This window comes from Geotrypetes seraphini, chromosome 2, assembly GCF_902459505.1.
Source record: "Geotrypetes seraphini chromosome 2, aGeoSer1.1, whole genome shotgun sequence".
In the NCBI taxonomy this organism is placed as follows: domain Eukaryota; kingdom Metazoa; phylum Chordata; class Amphibia; order Gymnophiona; family Dermophiidae; genus Geotrypetes; species Geotrypetes seraphini.
The window spans coordinates 303,572,351-303,595,823 of record NC_047085.1 but is presented as its reverse complement, the minus strand read 5'-3'; the positions used below and the strand labels follow the sequence as shown (position 1 = coordinate 303,595,823).

At 44.1% G+C, this 23,473-nt stretch overlaps 1 protein-coding gene across 2 annotated transcripts in view; it reads right to left on the bottom strand.

The window, feature by feature from the left end:
- The window catches only part of GGA1 (golgi associated, gamma adaptin ear containing, ARF binding protein 1), a 139,133-nt gene that overhangs the window by 106,546 nt on the left and 9,114 nt on the right, over positions 1 to 23,473 (bottom strand). Inside the window, exons 2-5 of one of the 2 annotated variants that reach the window (XM_033929908.1) lie at positions 17,451 to 17,535; positions 6,133 to 6,203; positions 3,775 to 3,850; positions 722 to 820 (exon numbers count right to left, since the gene is read on the bottom strand). In XM_033929908.1, the coding sequence (XP_033785799.1) occupies positions 722 to 820; positions 3,775 to 3,777 (102 nt within the window). In that variant the 5' untranslated portion in view covers positions 3,778 to 3,850; positions 6,133 to 6,203; positions 17,451 to 17,535. The remainder of the gene's footprint in view (positions 1 to 721; positions 821 to 3,774; positions 3,851 to 6,132; positions 6,204 to 17,450; positions 17,536 to 23,473) is intronic. The other variant, XM_033929907.1, reaches the window with a different exon arrangement.

Sequence of the window (23,473 nt, the reverse complement as noted above, 5' to 3'; positions counted from 1 at the left end):
TGCAATGGGCAATGTTGAATGCTAGGTCCTGAAAGGTAAAAAAGGACCAATTCATATAGAACTAACAGTTTGTTAGTCTAATAGATCAGTAGCCAAACCAAATTTTGACCTTCAACCCCCATCTTGATATTACAATTCAAGCCAAAATATCCTTCAGTATGAGATAAAGATAGACAAGGTATGTCAAGAGAGTAGGGTTCACCATCTAGAAGCACATCAGAAAAGAGCCAGTGTTTGCTCTCAGATATGTAGAGAAGAAATGACCCACACAAACAGAATGCGAGGACAACAGAACACATAGGAAAGGCAGTAAAACTTTTTGTGTATTAATGCACACCAAATGTACATATAGACAAACATTTTAAACAGAGATTAGAAAGCTGTGTAATAATTTAGAGTCTATTTTCTTATATCACGTTTTTCTCTGCTTAAAAAAAAAAAAATAAAGCAATCTAATCAAAATAATCTTACAAAATAACCTCAGTGAAAAAAATTCTTTATTGAAACAAAGATCCCCTTCCAGTCTTTACTTTGCTCCAGCTGCAAAAGTAGTGACCAAGAGCAGTGTGAATCTCTTCCTGCACGCTTCATCTCAAGGAAGCTTGTGGTTCTGTGCAATGGAAACACTAACCCCTCTTCCCCCACCCCTTAAAACTCTCAGAGGGCCTACAGAGAGGGACAGTCATAATCCCCCAGCTGCAGCTGTGAGCTGGGAACCCACCTTCGGTGACACCACTTTGATGAGCTCGTTGAGAAATCGGAACTTGCCGACTTCATTGTGGAATCTCTTGCCGCAGTTTTTCATGCACTCTTCCAGCACCTGTCCGAGAGACGACAAGACAGTGTACAGACTAAGGACCCTTCCTCTTCATGATATGCTTCCTGCACTAGTTTAAGGAATAACACACATACACAGAGACAACTCTGGCTTCTTGTTTTCTATCCCCTAGTCCCTAAACCTTTCACATCAGATGAGAGAATGCCTGCCCTGGCTCTCTCTCTCATTGTTGTGAGTTGAGGATTGGCTATTCCAATGGACTATACTTCAAAGTCTTGGTACATGAGCTTAAAATTCACATCTAGCATAGATTCTGGTTTATGACACTAGACAAGTCTTTGGAACCCAGATGAAATAGATAAGAAATTAGATCAGGGGTGCCCAAAATGTCAATCGCAATCTACCAGTCGATCGCAAAGGCAACGCTGGTAGATCGCAGAACCAGTGTTCTCCCTAGCGTTGAGTGCCCGGCTAATTTAAGTGAGCACCCGGCTGTCTTGCTCAAATGACATACTTCCCCCTCAGTGTCCTCTGGATTCCCCCATGGTCACTATCTCCAAAGTTGAAAGTTAATTACGGCAGCCTGCAGAGCGAACCTAGCAGGCTGCAGTCAGCCTCCACAGCATGTTCCCTCTGCCATGGTCCCGCCTCTGATGTCAGAGGGAACGTGCTGCAAAGGCTGACGGCAGCCTGCTAGGTTCGCTCTGCAGGCTGCCGTAATTAACTTTCAACTGTGGTAGTTAGGCCCAGCGGGAAGAACGGAAGCGAGGACAGTTGCCAAGAGGTCTAAGGTCCTGACAGTCACTGTGAGTGGGAAGTAGTGGAGGTAAGGCTCCACACATCGGGGTAAGGCTGTGCCCGTTGCGAGGGCCCTGGCGGGATGGGGGTTGCCTTAGAGACACTGGATTTGGACAGGGGGGGAAGAAGGAGAGATAAAAGGATCTTGAGGAGGAGCGGGAAAATAGACTTGAACCAAAAGGGAGGGGGAAGACAGGGCAGATGCTGGACTATGGGAGGTGTAGACAGAAGAGACAAGAGGGGGAGAGACCCTGAGGAAGAATAGAGATGCAAGATCATAACAAAGGAGGGAGAGAGAGGGACACATGTTGCCAATAGGGGTGGACGAGAGAAAAAAAGTTGGACTCCTGGAGGGACAGAGAGATGTTGGTTGGGGAATGGAATGGAGGTCTGGAGGATAGAAGAGGTGCACTCGGTATGTATGGGGGTCTTTTACTAAGGCGCGGTAAATGCTAACGCATCCATAGAATATAATGGCGCATTAGCACTTAGCGTGCACTAAATCAGCTAGCAAGCCTTAGTAAAAGAGGGGGGTATATGTTTAGTATTTTTATCTTTGGTAGATCATTTTGACTTAGTCATTTTAAAAAGTAGCTCGCAAGCCAAAAAAAGTGTGGGCACCCCTCCATTAGACAATATGACTTCCTGCACTCAAATTAATGCTAGATCGCCACTTAAACCAAAGTTAAAGTGAAGAACAGGACAGTCAGACAAGAAAAACAAGAAATCCCTAAACGAAAAAACATAAGTCTACAGCAAATAACAAATCCAAATCACAGAAATGAAGGTATGAAGCTGTGAACATACAAGACTGTTCTATGCATTAAAAAGAGGGTCCATAAAATGAGAAGCGAGGGAGGAAGGGACAGAAACAATTGGATCTGGCTATCTTGACCTCACCCCATGAATTAGGGTTTAAAGCCTCTCAACTAGATAATGATATGGTGACAAAATTCATCTCAGTTCTCATCCGCACGGATAACTGCAGGAAACCATCTCCATGTCAATCTTTAAGGAGAGGGGGACGAATCAGAGTATGAATGGGCAGAACCAGTGGCGCAGTAAGGGTGAATGGCGCCTGCATCTTCCTTGGCCCCTTGCCACGAGCGCACCCCCTTCCCATACCTTTTTAACTTTTCCGGCGTGAGCAGCATGCCCACATCAGTGTTGGCTCGCTCTTTGACGTCACTTCCTAGGCATGGGTCCCGGAAGTGACGTCAGAGAACACCGATGCCAACGCGGGCAGTAACCTCACGCAAGGGAAGTAAAAAAGGTACGGGGAAGGCAAGGGGCACGTGGCAAGGAGAGGAATGGGGTGGGCAGAGGGGTGCTACGCCCTTAGTAAGATTACATCTGGAGCGGACCGCCCCCCCCCCCCCCCTTACTACAGCACTGGGCACAACCACTAACCCTTAAGCCCTGCATTGAAGAATCCTGGTGTAGAAGGACTGAGGTTGAGATAGACACTAAAAATGACATGGGTTTGTTTCCCATGGTTATCCGCGGGGATGGGAACAGTGATGAATTTTGTTACCATGTGATTCTCTAGTCTCAACCCATTCTACTCTTCCTCTCCTTGTACTACAGGAGAACAGATTAGCTCATTTTCAACAGAGTGATGAAAATACCCAAGAGTCTTAAAAAAAATAGTAGCGCTAAAAACAAACTTGAACTGAGACAAGTTACCAATTGCAGTTTATTATTCTGCCATCATACCTCGCTTCCTTATATAATGGAGGAATCAAAGCAGCTGATAAACTTGCAACGATTTAGAAAGAGCATGAAGGTGCTAGTCAATTCTATAGTTCCATCATTCCCAAGATGCTCATCCTTACCCTTATGACATTTAGAAGGATAGTCAGGTGCAGAAGTATTTCTGAATTATTCAGCATCACTAGAACTTTAATCCTAGGTTTGCATAAATAACTAGAACCCATCTTGTGCTAGCAAGAAGGGGTCTTATCAGATGTGTTCACAACAGCATCATCTTTTCCTTTAGAAACACATTACATAGGGATAAAACCAGGTCAAGAGAGTCTTCTTCCTCTTGCTGACTCAACTGCTGTAACCAGCACGTAGCCTCCTGATAAACAAGCAATTTGGCATGTACTTCATGTAAGTAACAACTGACTGCTACCCAGCCTATTCTGTGAATCACACCATTCCAGGCTGGTACTCATGTATCAGAGATCACTCACCATCAGGCCCTGCACTGCTTCCCATTCCTGTGGAGACTGGATCTTGTGGGCTAACAACCGAGTTGCCAGCTGGGGGCTGCAAGAGAAACCAAAACAGTGAATAGCATGACCCAAAAGCAGTTGAAAATCATCAAACAACAAATTCAAGTCTCTTCCTCCCCACCACTCCCTTGCTTAGATGGCAAAGACTTCTAGTGGCTCTACTAAAATACTGTACTGTGATCCTCTCTCTGTTAAATCCTAGCTCACGTTTGCGGTCTAACACCAGCAGGATACACGTTTCAAATCATATTGTAATCACAAAACAGAAAATAAAATTAGTTTTTCTACCTTTTTGTTGTCTGGTCATTATTCAAGTCTTGTTGGTCCCAGGCTCTGGTTGTCTTCTGATAACTTGCTTGCCAGGGTCTCCTTCTTTCTTCGTGCTAACCATCCATCTGCCATCTCTGTCCTACCCTTCCGTTTCCCTTCCCTCCCTGGAGGTCTGGCATCTTTCCTTTTTTTCATCTCCATCCACATCTCCATCCACAGATTCATCTTTTCTCAACTACCCTTTCATCCAGCATCTCTCCCTCCTTCCCCACCACACCAGAGTCCACCATCTCTCCCTTTCTCTTCCCAACTATCCTCCTATGCAGTATCTCTATTCCCCCTTCCACACCATCCCTTGTGTCCAACTTCTCTCCCTTTCTGTTCCTTCCCTCCCTAAATCCCATTGTCCACCATCTCTCTCCCTCTCCTCTATTTTTAGACCCATTATTTCTTTCCCTCCCAAAGTCCGGCATATGCACATCTCTTTGAACCCCTCATCCATCCCTCTCTCCATGTACTTCTACACCAGGGCCCCCCTCCCCTGAAGGTCTGTCCCCCCTGAAGGCCTGCACTTCCCCTTAAAGGCCTGTCCCCTCATTCCTGAAGGCCTGTCTCTTCTGAAGGCCTATGCCACCATCCCTGGCCTGTCCCCCCCTTGAGGTCTGTCTCCCCCACTTAAAAGGTCTGTCCCCCCGAAGGCCTGCCTGTCCCCCCCTTAAAGACCTCTCCCCTTGAAGGCCTGTCCCACCCCCCCTCTGAAGGACTGCGCACCCCCCCCCCAGGAAGGCCTCCGTGTTTCCCCTGGCCTCCCCGCACCGTTTACCTTATAGGTGCAGCCTGTAGAGAAGATCGTGGTTATAGCGTCTTTGCAAACTGCTTTAAGCTGTTTCCTCTGCTGCGGTCCCGCCCCTCCTCTGACGTCAGAGGCAGGATCGCGGCGGAGGAAACAGCTCAAAGCAGTTTGCAAAGATGCTATAACCGTGATCTTCTCTGCAGGCTGCACCTATAAGGTAAACAGTGCGGGGAGGCCAGGGTGGGAAACCGGACGCTGGGGGGAGGGGGGAAGCCGGAGAGCAGCACTTCCCAACTGACCCTCCCTCCTCGCCCTCTAAAGCAGGTGCGGCAGTGGCCCGCAAGAGCAGCGCTGCCGCTCCCGCTATAGGGGGCGAGGGTACGAATTGGGAAGCCAATTTTTTTTGTTTAAAATCGATTTGAATCGATTCCACCCTAAGTGAATCTGTGAACCGATTCGAATCGGGAATTGGGAAGCACTACTTTGTGTAGTTTAATTTTGTGGTTAACCATTATGTATTGTTAATAAGATTCTATTGTGTGTGTGTATATATATATATGAAAAATGAATGGAAAAAATGGTATTACAATTAGTACTATTATGGGGTTGGGGTCTGGGGGCAGAGCTTGCGGGCCCCCCAAACAAAAAAGCGTTCTGTTGCCTATGCCACAAGGATACATGTAGGGTGTTATCTAAATCAGCAACCCTGAGGATGAGGAGCTGGGGCTGGATGAGTCAATGTACCATAGCTAATAGAGTAAGACGAGCAAGAGAAAGTATCACTAAAATATGAAGGAACAGCATGGAGCCCCTGATCTTGGAGAACAAGCAGAGGATGTCTCCTCAATCTGTGACAAGGAAGTCTAGGAGCTGCCTTGGTATTGAACCTGTGACCATATTTTATTTATCACAATTTTTATACAGTCTTTTCCCATAAAATGGGTTTCAGAACAGCTTACAAGGTCATGTGTACATCATACAAATATACATAGCATGCAAAAATTAAGCAGTCCCCATTCACCTATACCAGGGGTAGGCAATTCCGAACCTCCAGAGCCAGAGCCAGGTCAGATTTTTGGGATATCCACAATAAATATGCATGAGATAGATTTGAATCTCAATGAGGCAAATCCATCTCATACATATTCATTGTGGATATCCTGAAAACCTGACCTTGCTCCGCCTCTCAAGGACCGAATTGCCTATTCCTGACCTATACTAATTAAAAACAGCACTGAATAGCAATGCCTTACATCTCTTTAGGGATACAAGATCATCAACGGCCTTCAGACCTTCAAGGCAGAAGTTCCATCCAGCATGCCCCCTACACAAAAACATGATCCATGGTCTCAATCAACTTGATTCCAGCGAGCAAGTTCCTCAGAGATGAGGTGGATTTGATTTAAAATCAATCAATTTAAATCGCTAGTCAGAAAGACTTGATTTAAATCATGGTCTTCTACAAAAAGACTCAGTTCTTGCTAGTATAATCTTAAAATTTACAACCAGTTAAAAGGTTTCGTTTTTTGAAAAATAACAAACTAATCTGAAAAGCCATATCAAAACGTTACTGATTTGGTTATACTATTAGAAATACATAGATAAATAATTATGAAATTATTACGGGGTGAATTATCTCCAGTTTAATAGAGGACACTACATTATCGCAACAAAAAAAAGCTACAAATCTTTAAAAAACTTACATGTACTTTAGGGAAATGCAATACAAGATCTTGTTTTGGCTATATGTCTCACCAAGAGGGGGAAAACTTTGTATCCAGGTTAAAATGAGCTCTCACATGGAAGACTGTGTTGTTACTGTTCCATTTTGCTTTCCTTTGCGCAATAAAAATTGTTTTAAAAATAAATTGTTTTATTTAATCAAAATAATAAGCATTATGGCATATGTATTCTTGTATTTGTTCAAACATCTATGTTGTTAACTGATGTGATTAAACAAAATATCTTTAAAAAAAACAGACCACCAGCCAGGTTCACACATGAAAAGCTTAGAACATCTTCTAGAAAAGAAAGACAAGCTTTCCTGCTTTATTGGATTCCAAATGATTTCTTAGTTTGGAATAAACGAGTCCAAAGGAAGGGAATATTCTTTCTATGCCAGCAGAAGAAGCTACCGTTGTTAAAAGTGAAATGATTACTTCAACAGTCTCTAAATTTCAAGTGCTTAATAACTGACTTCTGCCAGTTCACTGGTGTGACTTTCTTTAAAACATCATTGGCAAACATATTTCTTGAATAGCTAAGAAGAAAAAATTTAAATTGAATCAGGTTGGGCAAACTGGATGGACCATTCGGGTCTTTATCTGCCCTCATCTACTATGTTATGTTATGAATGGTTCTCTCTTCGCTCTGAAGTTTATTATAATTGCCATTACAGATGGATGATTCCTGGATACCCATGTCATTGCTAACTCTTCTTCAGCACTTAAGGATTGACCCTGGTACCAGATATTGACAATATTTGCAAGAAAATTAGCTAGGCTTGTCCCATTCGTTTTTCTAAATGTTTGAAATTTAATTATGTCACTGTGCAGTTCTGGTTTTTAAGTGCTCACTCATTTCCTTCCAAATTTCAACAGAATCAGCAATAAAGCAGCGATTTCTCTGTATATTGTTTAAAGCTTCAGAAATAGGGTTCACAATTCTCAGCATATTTTCAACATTTCTCTTAAACCCAATGTTGAGGATTTTGGCCATAACTGCTATGTATTTTCTCTCGATTTTGTTCACAAACTGTGGCTAGAATAGGCCAGTTCTTAATTTACTGCTCAGAACAGTCCACTACAGAGTTCCATCTAACATCTTGTGGGAGCGAGAGCTTAGAAATTCCATCTATTCTTTCCAGAGCTGTGATGCAAAATGATTATTATGGAACTATTTAACAATTTCAAATGACAGTCTATATTTTTTGGGACACTGAAATCTTTGGCTAGGAGTGTAGCAAATGATTTTCAAGTTTATTGCATTTGATATACTGCCTAAATAAATCCTAAGTGGTTTACAAAAAAAACTTTTCTACAATAGTATAATTTTTTTTTTAAAGAGGGGCGGGGCATACACCGACTAAAACACTAAACAATGACACTAGACACAGAAGGGAAAATGGTAAAGGGATATATTGTATAAAATACAGGATGAAAAGGGAAGGAAACAAATTAGGAGGGTGGGAATAAATGTGAAAAGGAAAAGTAAAAAAAAAAAAAAAAAAAAGGGCAAGAAAACATTTTGAGGCTGAAAAAGCAATTCAAGTGTTGAAAACATCTTGGAATAGAAAAAAAGTTTTGAGGCCTAATTTAAACTTGGCTCCTTTTACAAAGCTGCACTAGCAGGTTTAACACATGCGACTTTTCATCATGCGCTAACCCCGGCGCTGGCCGAAAAACTACCACCTGCTCAAGAGGAGGTGGTAGCGGCTAGCGTGGCCGGCGGTTTAGCGCGCACTATTACACACATTAAACCGCTAGCGCAGCTTTGTAAAAAGAGCCCTTAGATCAGCGGTCTCAAACATGCGGCCCGCGGGCCACATGTGACTCTCCAAGTTTTATTTGCGGCCCGCGGTCTGGACTGGATCATTCCCTTCCTTTTGGAGCAGCAGCAGGTCTGGCTGGTTCGTTCCGTTCAAAGCCGCGGGTTGGCGGCTCCTTGCGCTATTCACTCCTGCATCGGAAGCCTCTCTGACATCACAACATCAGAGAGGCTTCAGACGCAGGCGCGGATCTCGCAAGGAGCAGCCACCCACGGCTTTGAATGGAATGAGCCGGCCAGACACGCTGTTGCTCCAGTGGCGTACCAAGGGGGTGGGCGGTCTGCACAGCTGGTCACCCTCCACTGTTCTTCCTAGAGTGCGGCTCGCGGCTCGTCTAGAGCAGGGGTGCCCAACTGCTTCCCTTCCCTTCTCACCGCTGCCATCGGGGAACAGGCCGGCACCATGCTCTTTGATCTCCCTGCTTCTCTCGCCGCCCGACCTCAATTCTGATGTCGAGAGGACGTTCTGGCTAGCCAATCGCTGCCTGGCTGCCCGGAACGTCCTTTCCGACGTTAGAATTGACGTCAGGCGGCGAGAGTTGGTCGGCCCCGTGGAGATCTCGGCCTGTTCCCGATGGCGGCAGCAGCAGCAGCAGTCTATACCCCGGCGGCGGCATGGGGGAGGGCAGGAAGGAAGAAGGAAAGAAGGGGGGGGGGCAGGGAGCCAGAAGGAAAAAAGAAAGAAGGGGGGACAAGGAGCCAGAAACAGCAAAAAATGGAATCAGAGAAAGACAGACATAGAAAAAGAAAGAAAAAGTTGGGGGAGGGAATGAGGTCTGGAGGAAAGGAAGCATACAGGAGGCTGAAAGAAGAGAAGAAATATTGGATGCACAGTCAGAAGAAGAAAGTGCAACCAGAGACTGATGAAATTACCAAACAAAGGTAGGAAAATGATTTTATTTTCAATTTAGTAATAGAAATGTGCCAGTTTTGAGAAAGAAAAGATATTAAACTTTAAATGCGAGTGCTGCAGAAAAAATAGAGCACTTGGAGGGCCACAGAAAAAATACTTAATGTCTTATTAAAGAAATGACAATTTTGCATAAGGTAAAACTGTTAAAGGAAAATTTTATAAACTATAAAGAGAGTTTAACCTCATGCAAAATTGTAATTTCTTTAATAAGACATTAACTATTTTTTTCTGCGGCCCTCCAAGTACCTACAAATCCAAAATGTGGCCCCGCAAAGGGTTTGAGTTTGAGACCACTGCCTTAGATGCACAGCACTGCAACTATATGTTAGCTTCTAAATTTCTTCTCATCTTGGATACATTTGCAGCATTGTCTGTGACTAAACTGCTTATTAGACATTTGAATTTTTGTTTAATTTTATTATACTCAAGTTTATTATTATTCAAGTTTATTATTAGGATTTTATATACCGCCTATCAAGGTTTATCTAAGCGGTTTTTACAATCAGGTACTCAAGCATTTTCCCTCTCTGTCCCGGTGGGCTCACAATCAATCTAACGTACCTGGGGCTATGAAGGATTAAGTGACTTGCCCAGGGTCACAAGGAGCAGCTTTTGTTACTACTTCCTGTAAATATTCTGTGTATGTACATTTCCTGAGATATCAATTGTTTCTGCAAGAAAGACATTCCCTTATTCTGTTATACAAAGCACATACAACAGGATCATTGTGGGCATTACTCTACCCTTTAAGACTTAGGTTAACAATTTTACCCTCTAGACCTGTTGCACATTGCTCCAAACTCCGTCATACACTTTATCCAGCAATTTCCCTGCAATATCTGCTCTGCTGGATGAACTGTATCCTGGTCTCAGTGACTGAACCATATTAATGAAATGTGGGTTTTCAGTCAGATGGAGTCAACTTAAGCAAATTCCCCTTCCAAAGGACAATGCTGTTTGGTGAGGAATTGTTATCTTAAATATATCTGCCAACTATTCAATCACAAGGACATACAAGCTACCACTACCAGGCTATATTCTTAACTAATGTCCTCAAATGGTCATATAAGGCATCCATCAAGGAGTAGCCCATCTCAAATTAAAAACCTCACAAGGATCCTCTCAACAACAGCCAACTCTCAACTGCCAAAACATCTTCTCAAACTCAAAATTACAAACCTGGTCATAGAAGACATCCACCAAATTACAAACTGATCCACCATGACCTGACCAGTCACAGGCTCCCATCAAACACTTTTTTTTGCTCACTGAAAACAAGCTGTAGCTACCAGACCCCAATAAATTACCACTTGCAATGCCAAAACTGAGCTATCCAAGCTCTGTTTGATTGGTTTCAAGTTAAATTAAAATTTTGATTCAATCGCATCATCATAATTTCTAAGCGATTTACAAATAAAAAATAGGAGTCTATACTATTTAAAATACATTGAAGACAAGACATTGCACCTCTCTTCAACAATCCTGGGGATTTTCCAACACTATTCCTCACTCAATTAGAAAAAGTAGTCTAATGGCTGTCACTGTTGAAACATGATACTAATAACTTTATTTTTATATACCGCAATACCACAAACAGTTCAGAGCAGTTTACAGAGGAAGAGTAATCAAATTTTTCCTGGAAGTGTTTTAGAAGTAAATCAAGGCATAAATGGGGGTCAGAGAAATTTATCAAAGAGAAGTTTTGATTGACTTCCTAAGAGTTTGGTAAGAAAGTGCGTTTGAGATAAAGTTGGTTAAACATTTATTCCATTTGCCTGCTTGGAAAGCACAGTTACTTACCATAAGAGAAGATTGATTGATAAAGAAAACTGAACCAATATAGGGCAACAACTATATTGAATATTTTTGCAATTAAAATTCTAAAGAAACTCTTAAAATTTTTTTTTTATATATCTATATAAAAAATCTTTAAAAATTGTTAAAAACAATTTTCCCATTGAGACGAATAGGACCGATGATAGTCTGCATGTAGGTTACTCCTTATGATTAGTTCTAAGGTTCTAACCACAGACACTTGAGATCTTTTGTCTCATTGAAGGGAATATTACTGTTATTACTCTTTAACAATAGCGTGTTAGTATTAAGTGATTTAATATAAGCTGACAATTCATCCTTGTGAAAAATAATGGATGACCAATGGATCCTCCTGTGGTGAAGAAGAGCTTCCATTCTGGGAAAACTGAGACTCATCATGCTACAGGACCAGGTCCTCTTCAAAGAGTTCAAACTTTTCATCCCCAAATTTCTCTGTCTGCTCTAACCCAGGCCTTTTGATTGCACTGAAAGTAGGTGTGTTATCTTTTGAAAGAGATGGACACAATTCTAAGCCTGAAGCACCAGCTCAGCCTGTACTAGTGGTGCAAACTGTACAGTCCATACCATCACTCTTCTCCTTACTGTGCAGCACTTTGTGATGTGCTGTCATGCATGCACTTCCTTTCTCAGGGAAAATAGCAAGCTCTACATTAACTCTGACGGTTCCCTTATTTTCTGGGATTTTAATAGCAGCCCATGGTGAAACACCCTAATTTTGGGAAGGCTTTGAAGTAGTAGCCTGAAATTTTTTAGTCCACATTAGAGTTAGGCAAAACTACTATAACTCCCTTCAGGTTCCCCTAAATTCTGCGATTTATATACTATCATAAGGATTCTGCATTGCTCAAATACACATTTATACTTTACTGAAAATAAAATGTTTATTGTTAAACCGCTTAGAACTGTTTGTGGTATGGCAGTATATAAATATAAAGTTATTATTATTATTAAAATATGTATAAAATATTTATAAACTTTAAGCAAAACAACTATAAATATCAGCTAATCATGGTAACTGCAAAAAGCAGGGCAAGGACTGCAAATCAGGTCTGATGTGCACTGGCAGAGCTGTGCAGGAGGTCCCAATATTGAACAGGGTCAATACTGGGCCAGAAGGAGAAATTAGGTTCATACCTGCTAATTTTCTCTCTTTTAGACTCTCCAGACCAGTACAGTTCACTGATGGGTAATAGCTCACCATGACCAGCAGATGGAGACCGAGACAAAACTTTGGCTGTAATACTGTGGAAGCTGTGCTTCCCTTTAGTCTAACCAATCTGCTGAATAGCAAAGCAGAACTAAGAAGTGCTAATCATAACAGTAACAACATTTATAACAGGAGTAACAACTAACAGAGCAATACTGTAGGAAATTGCAAAAGAAGCTCCTTCAGCAAAATGTCCCCACAGCTTGCCAGTTACGCCAGCTAAGCCAAAGCCGCTGCTCTTACCTCCCTGACCCTATAAAAATACTAGAACCCACAGAAAAAAAAACACAAAACCACACCACACAACACGTGAATCCCTTAAGAACAACAGACAGACAGATAAGGTGGGGATGTACATGTCTAGAGAATCTAAAAGTAAGAAAATTAGCAGGCAAGAACCTAATTTCTCATTCTTTAGCATCTCTCCAGACTGGGACAGTTTACTGATGGGACGTACCAAAGTAGTACCCATCATGGGTGGGCCCCCTGGAGGCCCGCCACCAGAACACAATTATCGAACACTGCATCCTAACATGCCTCGACGTCCACACGGTAGTGTTGCACAAATGAATGCAGAGAAGTCCAAACCATGGCCTTACAGATATCCACGAGAGGAACCAGAGAAGACTCAATCCAAGAAGTTGCCTGACCCCAAGTGGAATGAGCCATGAAAAAATCCGGAACAGGGTTTTTCTGAAGATAGACGGAAGTGATGGTCTCTTTGATCCAGCATGCAATGGTAGCCTTGGAAGTGGCGTCTCCCTTACGAGAATTCGCTAAGAGGACAAAAAGATGATCCGACTTCCGAAACTCCTGGGTCTGCTGAACATAAGAACGAAGGACCCAACAGACATCCAACTTACGCAACTGCCTCTGTTCCAAAGAGCCCTCCTGGCTACCCAAGACCAGGAGGACTATGGACTGGTTGACATGAAAAGCTGAGACAATCTTCGGCAGAAAGGAAGGAACAGGCCTGTAGCACCATCCGCTCCTCAGAAAACTCTAGGAAGGGAGACCTACAAGAGAAAGCATGCAGCTCGAAAACGCGTCTCACAGAAGTAATGGTCACCAGAAAAACTGCCTTGAGAACTAAGGTCCTTCAATGGAGCAGAAACCCAGGAGCTCAAAGGGAGGGCGCACTAGCACGGATAGGACCAGATCAAGATCCCAGGCTGGAACTGAAGGCTGTACTGGAGGCTGAAGCAATTTAGCTGCCCTCAAAAAGTGAACCACGTCCGGAAAAGAAGTTTAAACGCTTACCCTGCAGCAAACCGCGAAATGCAGACAAAGCTGTATACTGAACCCAGAGAGAAGACCAGGCCAGGCCATACTTCAAGAACTCCAAGATGTGAGGAAAAGAGGCATGAAAGGAAACAACTCCATGCGCAGCACACCACTCTTCAAAAATATGCCAAACACGCATATAAGCTCAAGAAAAGGAAAGCCTCTGGGATCACGTTATCTGAATAACCTTTTGTACCTAGGCGTTCCCTCTCAAGAGCCAAACCGTAAGACAAAAGGGACCCGAATCGAACATTGGAATGGGGCCCTGAGTCAAAAGGTCAGGTTAGGGGGCAGCAGAAGAAGATCTGCCAAGAGAAGACAAACTAGATCTGCTTACCACAGGTGCCAGGGCAAGTCCGGAGCCACCAGGATCACAAGGCCAGGGGGCCGAGCAATGTGAAGAAAGACTCCGCCCACCATTGGCCACAGACGAAACATGTACAGGAGGCCCGCCCTTGGCCAAGGCTATAGCAGAGCATCCAGCCCCTCGGCCTGAACATCCCCACGCACAGGGAGGAGCCTAAGGTCCCGATTGACTCAGGCTCCTACCTTGGGAGGGGCCTAGGGCACCTGAGCCAATCAGAACCTTAGACTCCTCCCCGTGCATCAAAAGATGCAATGGGGTGTTGTCTACGGCCCACATTGGCAGTGCATCATGAGGAGGAGCAGGAGGACTTTGTGGTTCCTTCTGCTCCCTGAAGACTTCACGGGAGGCCTAAGGAGCAGGAGGGACTGAGCACCCCTCCTGCTCCCAACTTTGAGGTACAGGGGTGCCAGGTCGGGCCCAGCCCGGCCCGGCCTTGGGGTTGGTCGGCCTACGGAGTAGGAGGGACCGAGCACCCCTCCTGTTCCCAAAGATGAAGGGAGCCTTGTACCCCTCCTGCTCCCAACATTTTTAAAGGTACAAGGGGGGGGGGTTGGTCCAGCTAGCCAGGGGTGGGCCGTGCCGGCAGGAGGGATGCCTAAGTGGCAGGAGGGACTGAGCACCCCTCATGCTCCCAACTTTTATGTACCGGAGCGAGGGTGCCGGTGTGGGCAGCTGCAACTTTTTTTTTTTTTTCCTTTTTTCTTCGCGCAGGCTGGCTCTTCTGCTCCCACCATTCCAGGCAATCTAGCCTCCCAGACTCTCCTGCTCTGTCGCCTTCCGTGCATTGCAAGCCCGCGGGTTCAAAATGGGGCAGCACTGTGGCGTGCGGGCTCACACTGCAGGGAAGGTGGCAGAGAGTAGGAGCTCGGGGCAGAAAGCAGGGCTGGAAGATCGGGGAGAGCAGGCAGGAGACATGGGGAAGAGCAGGGCTGGAAGAGCAGGGCTGGAAGATCGGGGCGAGCAGGCAGGATACAGAGCAGGGCTGGAAGATTGGGGCAAGCAGGCAGGAGACACGGGGCAGAGCAGGGCTTCTATGGAGCTGGAGAGTTGGAAAGATGTTTTCGACTGGTCTCCAGCAGTTGCTTCTTGGGTTGATCGGCCAGCCTAGTCGGATCGGGAAGTTTGTTTAGTGAATTGCGTCCCTACCTACTTTGCATGCAGTTCCCCTCATTTGCATGCACAGACGAAATCGGATCACAAAACAGGTTAGTGAATATTGCAGGAGGGAAATTGAGTCTCAAAGGGCTCGCAAACCAATTGGTCCACAATCGGTTTGCTTAGTGAATCTAGCCCTTTGTTACCTTTAAGCACTAATGTAATTTAGGCTGTCTAAGGCTGTTTGCAATGACATGCCCTAAGATCAGACATGAATGATATCTCCCATAGGCCTTTGCTGACATTGGTTAGGCCAACCAAAAATGCTGAGGCGGACAATGGACTTGGCCGACTCCCGCAACATGTCATACATGGCATCAGAGATATAAGAAGCACTAATCTCAATTTTGGCTACTTCCTGTTCCACCAAGTACCAGTCATCAAACTCATGGTTGACATGCTCGGCCCCCCGAAAACAAGCCCAAGCTACCAGACCGCCACACATCGCCGCCTGGACCGCAAGGGCAGCAACATCAAAATTCTGCTTAAGGAGGGACTCTAACCTATGCTCCTCAGAGTCCCTTAAGTCTGAGCCACCCTCAACTGACACCATATGCCGCTTCGCGATGGCTATGACCACTGCATCCATCACTGGTGACTTCATCCCTCTGGGATGGGATACAGGAGAGCCATAGAGCATGCAAACGAAAGGGCTTCTCTGGCAATTTCCACTGCGAAAGCACAATATCCTGAATATCCTGATACATAGGAAAAAAAAGTGGGATGCTGAGCGGATCCCCCGAAGCAGAGGGTCCACCACACTCAGGGGCTCCTTCGTGTCTTCCTCAAACACAACAAGGAGACCTGAAGATTAAGCTCCTGGAGCTCTTTCCGCTGAAAGATGCGCACCACCGACATATCCTCGCCAGCTGACGGAACCGAAAAACCGCTGCCAGTGGCATCCCTCCACTCAAGAGTATCCTGGAGGTCTCCATAGGGTCCAGGTCCTCAGCAAGAAAAAACTGCTCCCCATAGAAAAAATTGTCCCAAGAAACCCTCGGCCAATTGGAGAGTGAAGGAAACTGAAACGAAACCGGCGCTGAAGGGTGCCAAACCAGAGTGAACGCAGAGGGGACCCCACCCCTTGAGGCGGAGGTAGGACCCTTGGCCACCTGAAGATAAGCCTTCCATAAGCCAAAAACAAAATCAGGGGAAATAAACCCTGGTGGCCCAATGGGACTCACTCCAAAGCAGAGGACCCAGCAGAAACCTGCCCCTGTCTCTCCAATACACCTGAAGCTAAAAGAAGCACAGCCTGGGCTTTGCGGTCCCCAGTTATGTCTAATACCAGCTCTAGCAGGATATATATTTCAAATCTTTAATATTCTGGTAATTTTATTCTTCAAATCACATTGGTCTCAAGCTTTGGTTTTGGGTTCCTTCTGTCTTCATCGTGACATGGTTGGCTCCTGAAGGTAAAATAGGCCGAAGAGGAGCTGGGGAGGAGATGCCGAGTCTGATATGGGCGCAATTTTTTTACCACAGGAGCAAGACTTTTCACCGCTTCCACGGGGCGGTGAAAAGTCTTGTTCCCATTCCCGCGGGGCGGTGAAAGGTCTTGTCGCCATTCTTGCGGTAAACCAGTTGCAAATGTCCCCATTACTGCGTATTTACTGCGGTGAGCACGGTTTACCACGGTAAATGTTCCCTGTGTCATTCTCTAGTCTCAAACTCAAATCCTTTGCAGGGCCACATTTTGGATTTGTAGGTACTTGGAGGGTCTCAGAAAAAATAGTTAATGTCTTATTAAAGAAACGACAATTTTCCTTTTGGCTAAGTCTTAATAATAATATTGTAATTTATAGCTAAAGAGACATATGATCAAGAAACTGTTTTATTTTACTTTTGTGATTATGATAAACATATCGAGGGCCTCAAAATAGTACCTGGTGGGATGCATGTGGCCCCAGGGTCGTGAATTTGAGACCACTGGACTAGAGGGAAGCACAGCTATTAGTATTACAGCCAAAGTTTTGTTTCAATCTCCACCTGCTGGTCACAGTGAGCTATTACCCATCAGTGAACTGTACTGGTCTGGAGAGATGCTAAAGAATAGGGTGCTTTAGGTCAAAAGTGTAGTGCTCTGGCATAGCTATGTGTAGGGTCCTAATATGGGAACAGCTCAATTAGCCTAGGTCAGTACTGGAACAGCATGGGGTGCTTAAGATCAGGACTGAGGTACTGCAGAACAGTGTATGAAGTTTCCATACTGGACTAGCAGAGGATGCTACAGGTCAGGAATGAAGTGCACTGGCAAACATACCCCTCGAGATCCAGGTTCAGCTGCTCACAGAATGCTTGCATTCCTTCTGAGTCCACATCCTTATTTAGGGGATTTGTGGCTTTGTCTAAAAAAAAATATATATATATAAATAAATAAAAAAGTAAAAATAAAAATGAAGAGGAAACTAAGTCAAATCAAACATGGAGCCACAAAACAAGACAAAAAATAGCACATTTTCCAGGTGGGCAAAAAGGATAGCAAACCGATAACAAAACAAAGTTTTACTGCAGGTCCAAGAGGCAAGGGAAGGTTCCTTGTGACCCTGGGCAAATCATTTAACCCTCTATAGCCCCGGGTACAGAACTTAGATTGTGAGCCTACTAGGGACAGAGAAAGTACCTGCATATGTGTACAACATTGCATGTCTAGTAGTGCTATAGAAATTAGTAATAGTAAGAGGTTAAAAATTTGACCAAATTAATATTTGAGTTTATCTTTTTAACATTGCAAGCATTGTAATGTAAGATCATGTGACAAATTGGAGAATTGTCACTTAATCCGAGGACACCATGAACAAAAATCACAGCTCAGTATTACTATTATTTCCTACCCAACAGAAGTTGGAAATATGCAAAAAGGAGTTGACTGACAAAACAACTGTTTCAAACAGAACTGGATAAAACTTACGGCCTCTTTTACAAAGCCATGCAGCAACAGCCCTGAAGCCGTTTAAATCTCTATGGGCTTCAGGGCCATTAGCGCGGGGCAGCCACTAGCGCGGCTTTGTAAAAGAGGCTGTTAGTGTGTGTGTGGGGAGGGGGCAGGCTAGTAAAAAGATGTATAGAGTTGGGGGGGATTTCAGGTTAAAAAAAAAAAAGCTTCTCTCTAGTACCTCTTAAATCCTCACCAGACCAACTCACAATGAAGATTTGTGTCTACCATACATTTTCTCCTCTTGCGCCAATTTAACTTTGTCAACTGAATTCAGGTCACAAGGAACACCAACAGTTAGTTATTCCTTCATATAAAGAAGTAGTTCATGAACATATGACATTCTTCTTTAGTTCGCAGGTCTACTCTTTGGAATTCTCTACTAAAAAATATACGACTAGAACCTAGTCTGGGATCTTTTAAATCAGAATTAAAACCTTTTCTTTTTAGTGATGCTTTCATGTAACTAAAATTTGTAGATTTGCAGCAAATTGTTGAAAAAGAAAATAAGCACATTACCTCAAAACCTTATTTTTAATGGATGTAATTTAATTATTTGCCCTCACCTTCTGGTCTTTAAATTGGCACATCCCCTAAATATAAATTAAAATTGTAAGCTTTCATGGTTTTACCATAATGTGCAGGATAGAATGTTTTAATAAACTTGGAAATGAAACACAAGTTATCCATACATGGTCTAGTCAGGGAAAATCTCATAGACTATAGAGCAGGGGTGCCCACACTTTTTGGGCTTGCAAGCTACTTTTAAAATGACCAAGTCAAAATGATCTACCAACAATAAAATTTTTAAAAAACACAACGCACACTGTACGCATAGAATTGTTAATTATCATTCCTATTCCGGGGTTTTTTTCAAAGAGGTCAAAGCAGATGACTCTATGCACTGTCACCTCAGTAACAACCATACAAAAATAGACAAATACCCACCCCCTCCCTTTTTACTAAACCACGATAGCAGTTTTTAGCGCAGGGAGCTGCGCTGAATGCCCAGCACTGCTCTCGACGCTCATAGGCTCCCTGCGCTAAAAACCTCTATTGCGGTTTAGTAAAAGGGGACCATATTGTAACATATAGAGAGCAGATATAAATTCAGACACATTTTGATCACTAAATTTAAAATAAAATCATTTTTCCTACCTTGTCTGGTGATTTCATGAGTCTCTGGTTGCACTTTCTTCTTCTGACTGTGCATCCAATCTTTCTTCCCTTCTTTTAGCCTGTATGCTTCCTCTCCTCCTGACCTCATTCCCCCCCCCCAAGGTTTTCTTCTTCTCTCCCTGCCCTCTTTCTTTCTCTCTTCATGCCCCCTTTCTTTTTTTCTGTTCCTCTTCTTTCCTTCTGTCTCCCTGCCTGCCCTCTTTCTCCCTCCCTGTCCTCCCCCAAGCCACTGCCGCTGCCATCGGATAACAGGCCCCCAAAGCCGCCCGCCGCCGGCCAAGCTCTCTTTGCTTCGGGCCCACCAGCATTCCTCTCCCCGACGTCAATGTTGCTGTCGGAGAGGAAGTTCCGCTGGCCAGAACTTCCTCTCCGACGGCAGAATTGACGTCGGGGAGAGGAAGGCTGATCGGCCCAAGATCGACCTATTGGGAGAAATGCTGCCGGGTCCTGCCTTTGAGGAAACAGAAAGTAGGCAGGACCTGGCAGCAAGAAGAGCAAATCGCAAGCTTCACTGACCTGTCTCCTGCTTTAGCCCGCGAATGGGGCTCTAACATGTGCGTGCCGGCTTCCCTTCTCTCCCCTCCCCCCCCCCCGGACATAACTTCCGGTTTCAGAGGGAAGAGTAGGGAAGCCGGTACAAGCACACGTTAGCCCCCGGAGCATAAATTCTCCAAGCCGGTTGTTTTGTTTTTAAATGTTGAGCAGCGGAGGCAGCAGAATTCAGGAGCAGGCCAGTCAGGAGGGGAAAAAAGAGAAGGGAACCCGCTCTGCGATCGACTGGGGTCGCCTGAGCGAGCGACCTGTCGATCGCGATCGACGTGTTGGGCACCCCTGCTATAGAGGAAGGCATGAGGAGCATGGCTCATGAAATTCTCTGCAACCCTCTGAGTGAACAGTATACATAAGAACATAAGAATAGCCTTATTGGGTCAGACCAATGGTCTATGAAGCCCAGTAGCCCGTTCTCACGGTGCCAAATCCAGATCCTTAGTACTTGGCCAAAACCCAAGGAGTAGAAACATTCCATGACAAGCAGTAGCTTCCACCATGTCTTTCTCAATAACACCTATGCACTTTTCCTCCAGGAAATTGGACCTTTCTTAAAACCAGCTACGCTATCCGCTCTTACCACAACCTCTGGCAATGCATTCCAGAGCTTAACTATTCGTTGAGCGAAGAAATATTTCCTCCTATTGGTTTTAAAAGTATTTCTCTGTAATTTCATCGAGTGTCCCCTAGTCTTTGTAATTTTTGATGGAGTGAAAAATTGATTCACTTGATTCAAAAATATGATGAAAGTGCTCTTTAGAGGGATTTTTTGGGGGGAAACAAGAGTTGCATAAATTCAGCCCAATAAATGAAAATGGTACACATTATCAAGCCCTGACCGATCTGAAATCTCAGAAAGACCGTTTTAAATAATACAGGATCATATTTGACCAGGTAGAGATGCTCTGGGCTAGGACCATATGATACTTTAGTCATTTTACAAAGCACTCAAAATAAAACTGGCAAACGATGATATCAGGACAGGTGTAGTATGCTGCTCCCTGTAATTACATCCCGAAACCAAGCGAGTGGCTGCATTTTAAATGTAGGCTCTGAATTATTCAAAAATCTAACAATAAATCAAGATGACACCAAACAAGCGAACTGAGAATTGTTCTTAAGTGATCACTGGATTACAAAAACAATGTGCCCACTATAAGGCATGCGTTAGGGTAGAAGCTGCTTCAACCTAATTAAGTACTGTTCCACAGGTTACACCCAGATTGTCACCAGCACTTACCTGGAAACTGTAACCAAAAAATCTGGTCAGACCCGTCTCAGCACCATCTGAGCAGTGCTGGGGAGGTCAGTGGGCAGAGTCTAGGCAAAAAAATCTGGGAGATGCCTTGTTTGCAACAATAATCAGTTTAACCAGGCATCTATCCAGATATCCGGATAAATTGGCACAGTAAAGAAGCGATCCTAACTTTATCCAGGTCCTGGTCTGACTATTGTCAGTATCTGGGTAAGCACTTATGGCCATATTACACTGGATATTCTGTGCCTGTAGCTGGATGCTAATAATTGTATATAAAAAGCTCATCGCAGCTGGCATTAAAAGAAAAAATAAACAGAAAAAACACACTGCCTGCTTCAGACTGAATATTAACATAGAACATAAGAATTGCCGCTGACCACGGGTCAGACCAGTGGTCCATCATGCCCAGCAGTCCACTCACGCAGTGGCCCTCTGATACTAAATACTTTTAGTTGGTAGATGAGATGCAGTTTACAGTAAGAGCTAGTTATACAGTAAGGCTAATATACTGTACATCATCAGGACAAAACGCCAACTAGGGATTTTAGATCAAACTTTAATATTGACCCATTGGGATACATGATAACTCGCCTACACACCTTTTGAATTTGAACCACCTCACTCAGGCTGAAATGGATTTTAAAACATTCAAAGTCACTGCAGTGCAAGGATCACTAGTTAACCAAACCCTGTACTACCCCTAGTCAGTCCAGCGAATTATGGTAGCAACAATCATGTGCATAGAATTTATCTGTGGTGTTAGAGCATAACATAACATAGAAGATGACGGCAGAAATGGGCCACGGCCCAACATGTCTGCCCACTCTACTAACCCACCCCCTAATTTCTTCCTTGAAGCGATCCCACAAGCCTGTCCCATTTTCTCTTAAAATCTAGCATGCTGCTGGCCTCAATTACCTGAATTGGAAGACTATTCCAATTCCATAGAAGTCTCATTGCCATGTTGTACCATTTGGTAACTTAGAGCTCACATTCAATTATGATCACTCCAAGATCCCTGTACTGTTAGATCCAATCACTATCACACTCGCTTTCTAGATGCTTAATATATTTAACCTTTCAACACCAAAACCATCTACTGCCTCGGTGTTTTAACTGCACTCATGAAGGTTCTTTTACACCATCTGTCAAGGTTTCCTGAAATATTAGCCAACTTTACAAAGCTATCCCTTCCAAACTTTAACATACTGCTTCCCAAACAGGATCACAAAATCCACACTTGGTGTTGTGAACAAGTTGGCATGGAAAACAACCCTCCCTCCCATCAGCCTACATCTCCCATTGAGCCTCTGCTACAATTGGGCTTATGAGAGCTCCACTGAAGGTGGGAGATTAATACAATGACACTTAAAGGCCAGAAGCAATGGCACAGGTGGCAGGGTAGGGCTTGGTGGGGGGTCAAGCCTGTCATATTAAAATGGGTTGCAAGCACTGAAAGCCAATGACTACTGGCTTAAGACTCTGTCATATCCCAAACCTTGTCATGAATGATGCCTGTATACAATCTCTTCCTCTGTAAACCTCTCTGAACTGTTTGTGATATTGCGGTATATAAAAACTTAAGTTATTATTATTATTCATTATAAACGTTATATACTGTATTTTCTGTTTATGTACCAGGCTTGATACTGTCCCCTTTTACTGAGTTCCGTTACTACAGGTACTAGTCGACTTACGACCTATTCAAGTTACAACTGTTCAACTTTACGACACGTTTACTACAGTTTCCCCCGCCAGCTGTTAGCAGCCCCAACCTCCCGCACTCCCAAGTCTCGCTACGCAGCAGTAATATAAAGAGGAGGAGGCACCACAACGAATGTTCACCACAAAGGGATCGTGCTGTGCTTGACTTAGAAAGTAAGAAAATGTTGATAAAATATTATTTAAGATGATTACAATATCATTACCCAGTCTAATACAGTATTCTTACCCTAGTCTAACATAGGCCGACTTACGTTCCGATCAATTGACGACCTGTCAGTCAGAACCAATTATGGTCGTAAGTCGACCAGTACATGTACTTTCCTGAGCAGCACAACTTATACACGAATACAGGATGTCTGGTGCAGTACTTGGAGACTTGCAAGTACAGGTCGACAAGTCGATGAAGCCATCCGTGCAATGCGCGGCAGCAGCAAAAAGGGCTAACAGAATGCTAGGAATGATTAAGAAGGGGATCACAAACAGATCAGAGAAGGTTATCATGCCGCTGTACCGGGCAATGGTATGCCCCCACCTGGAATACTGTGTCCAGCACTGGTTGCCGCACATGAAGGACACGGTACTACTCGAAAGGGTCCAGAGAAGAGCGACTAAAATGGTTAAGGGGCTGGAGGAGTTGCCG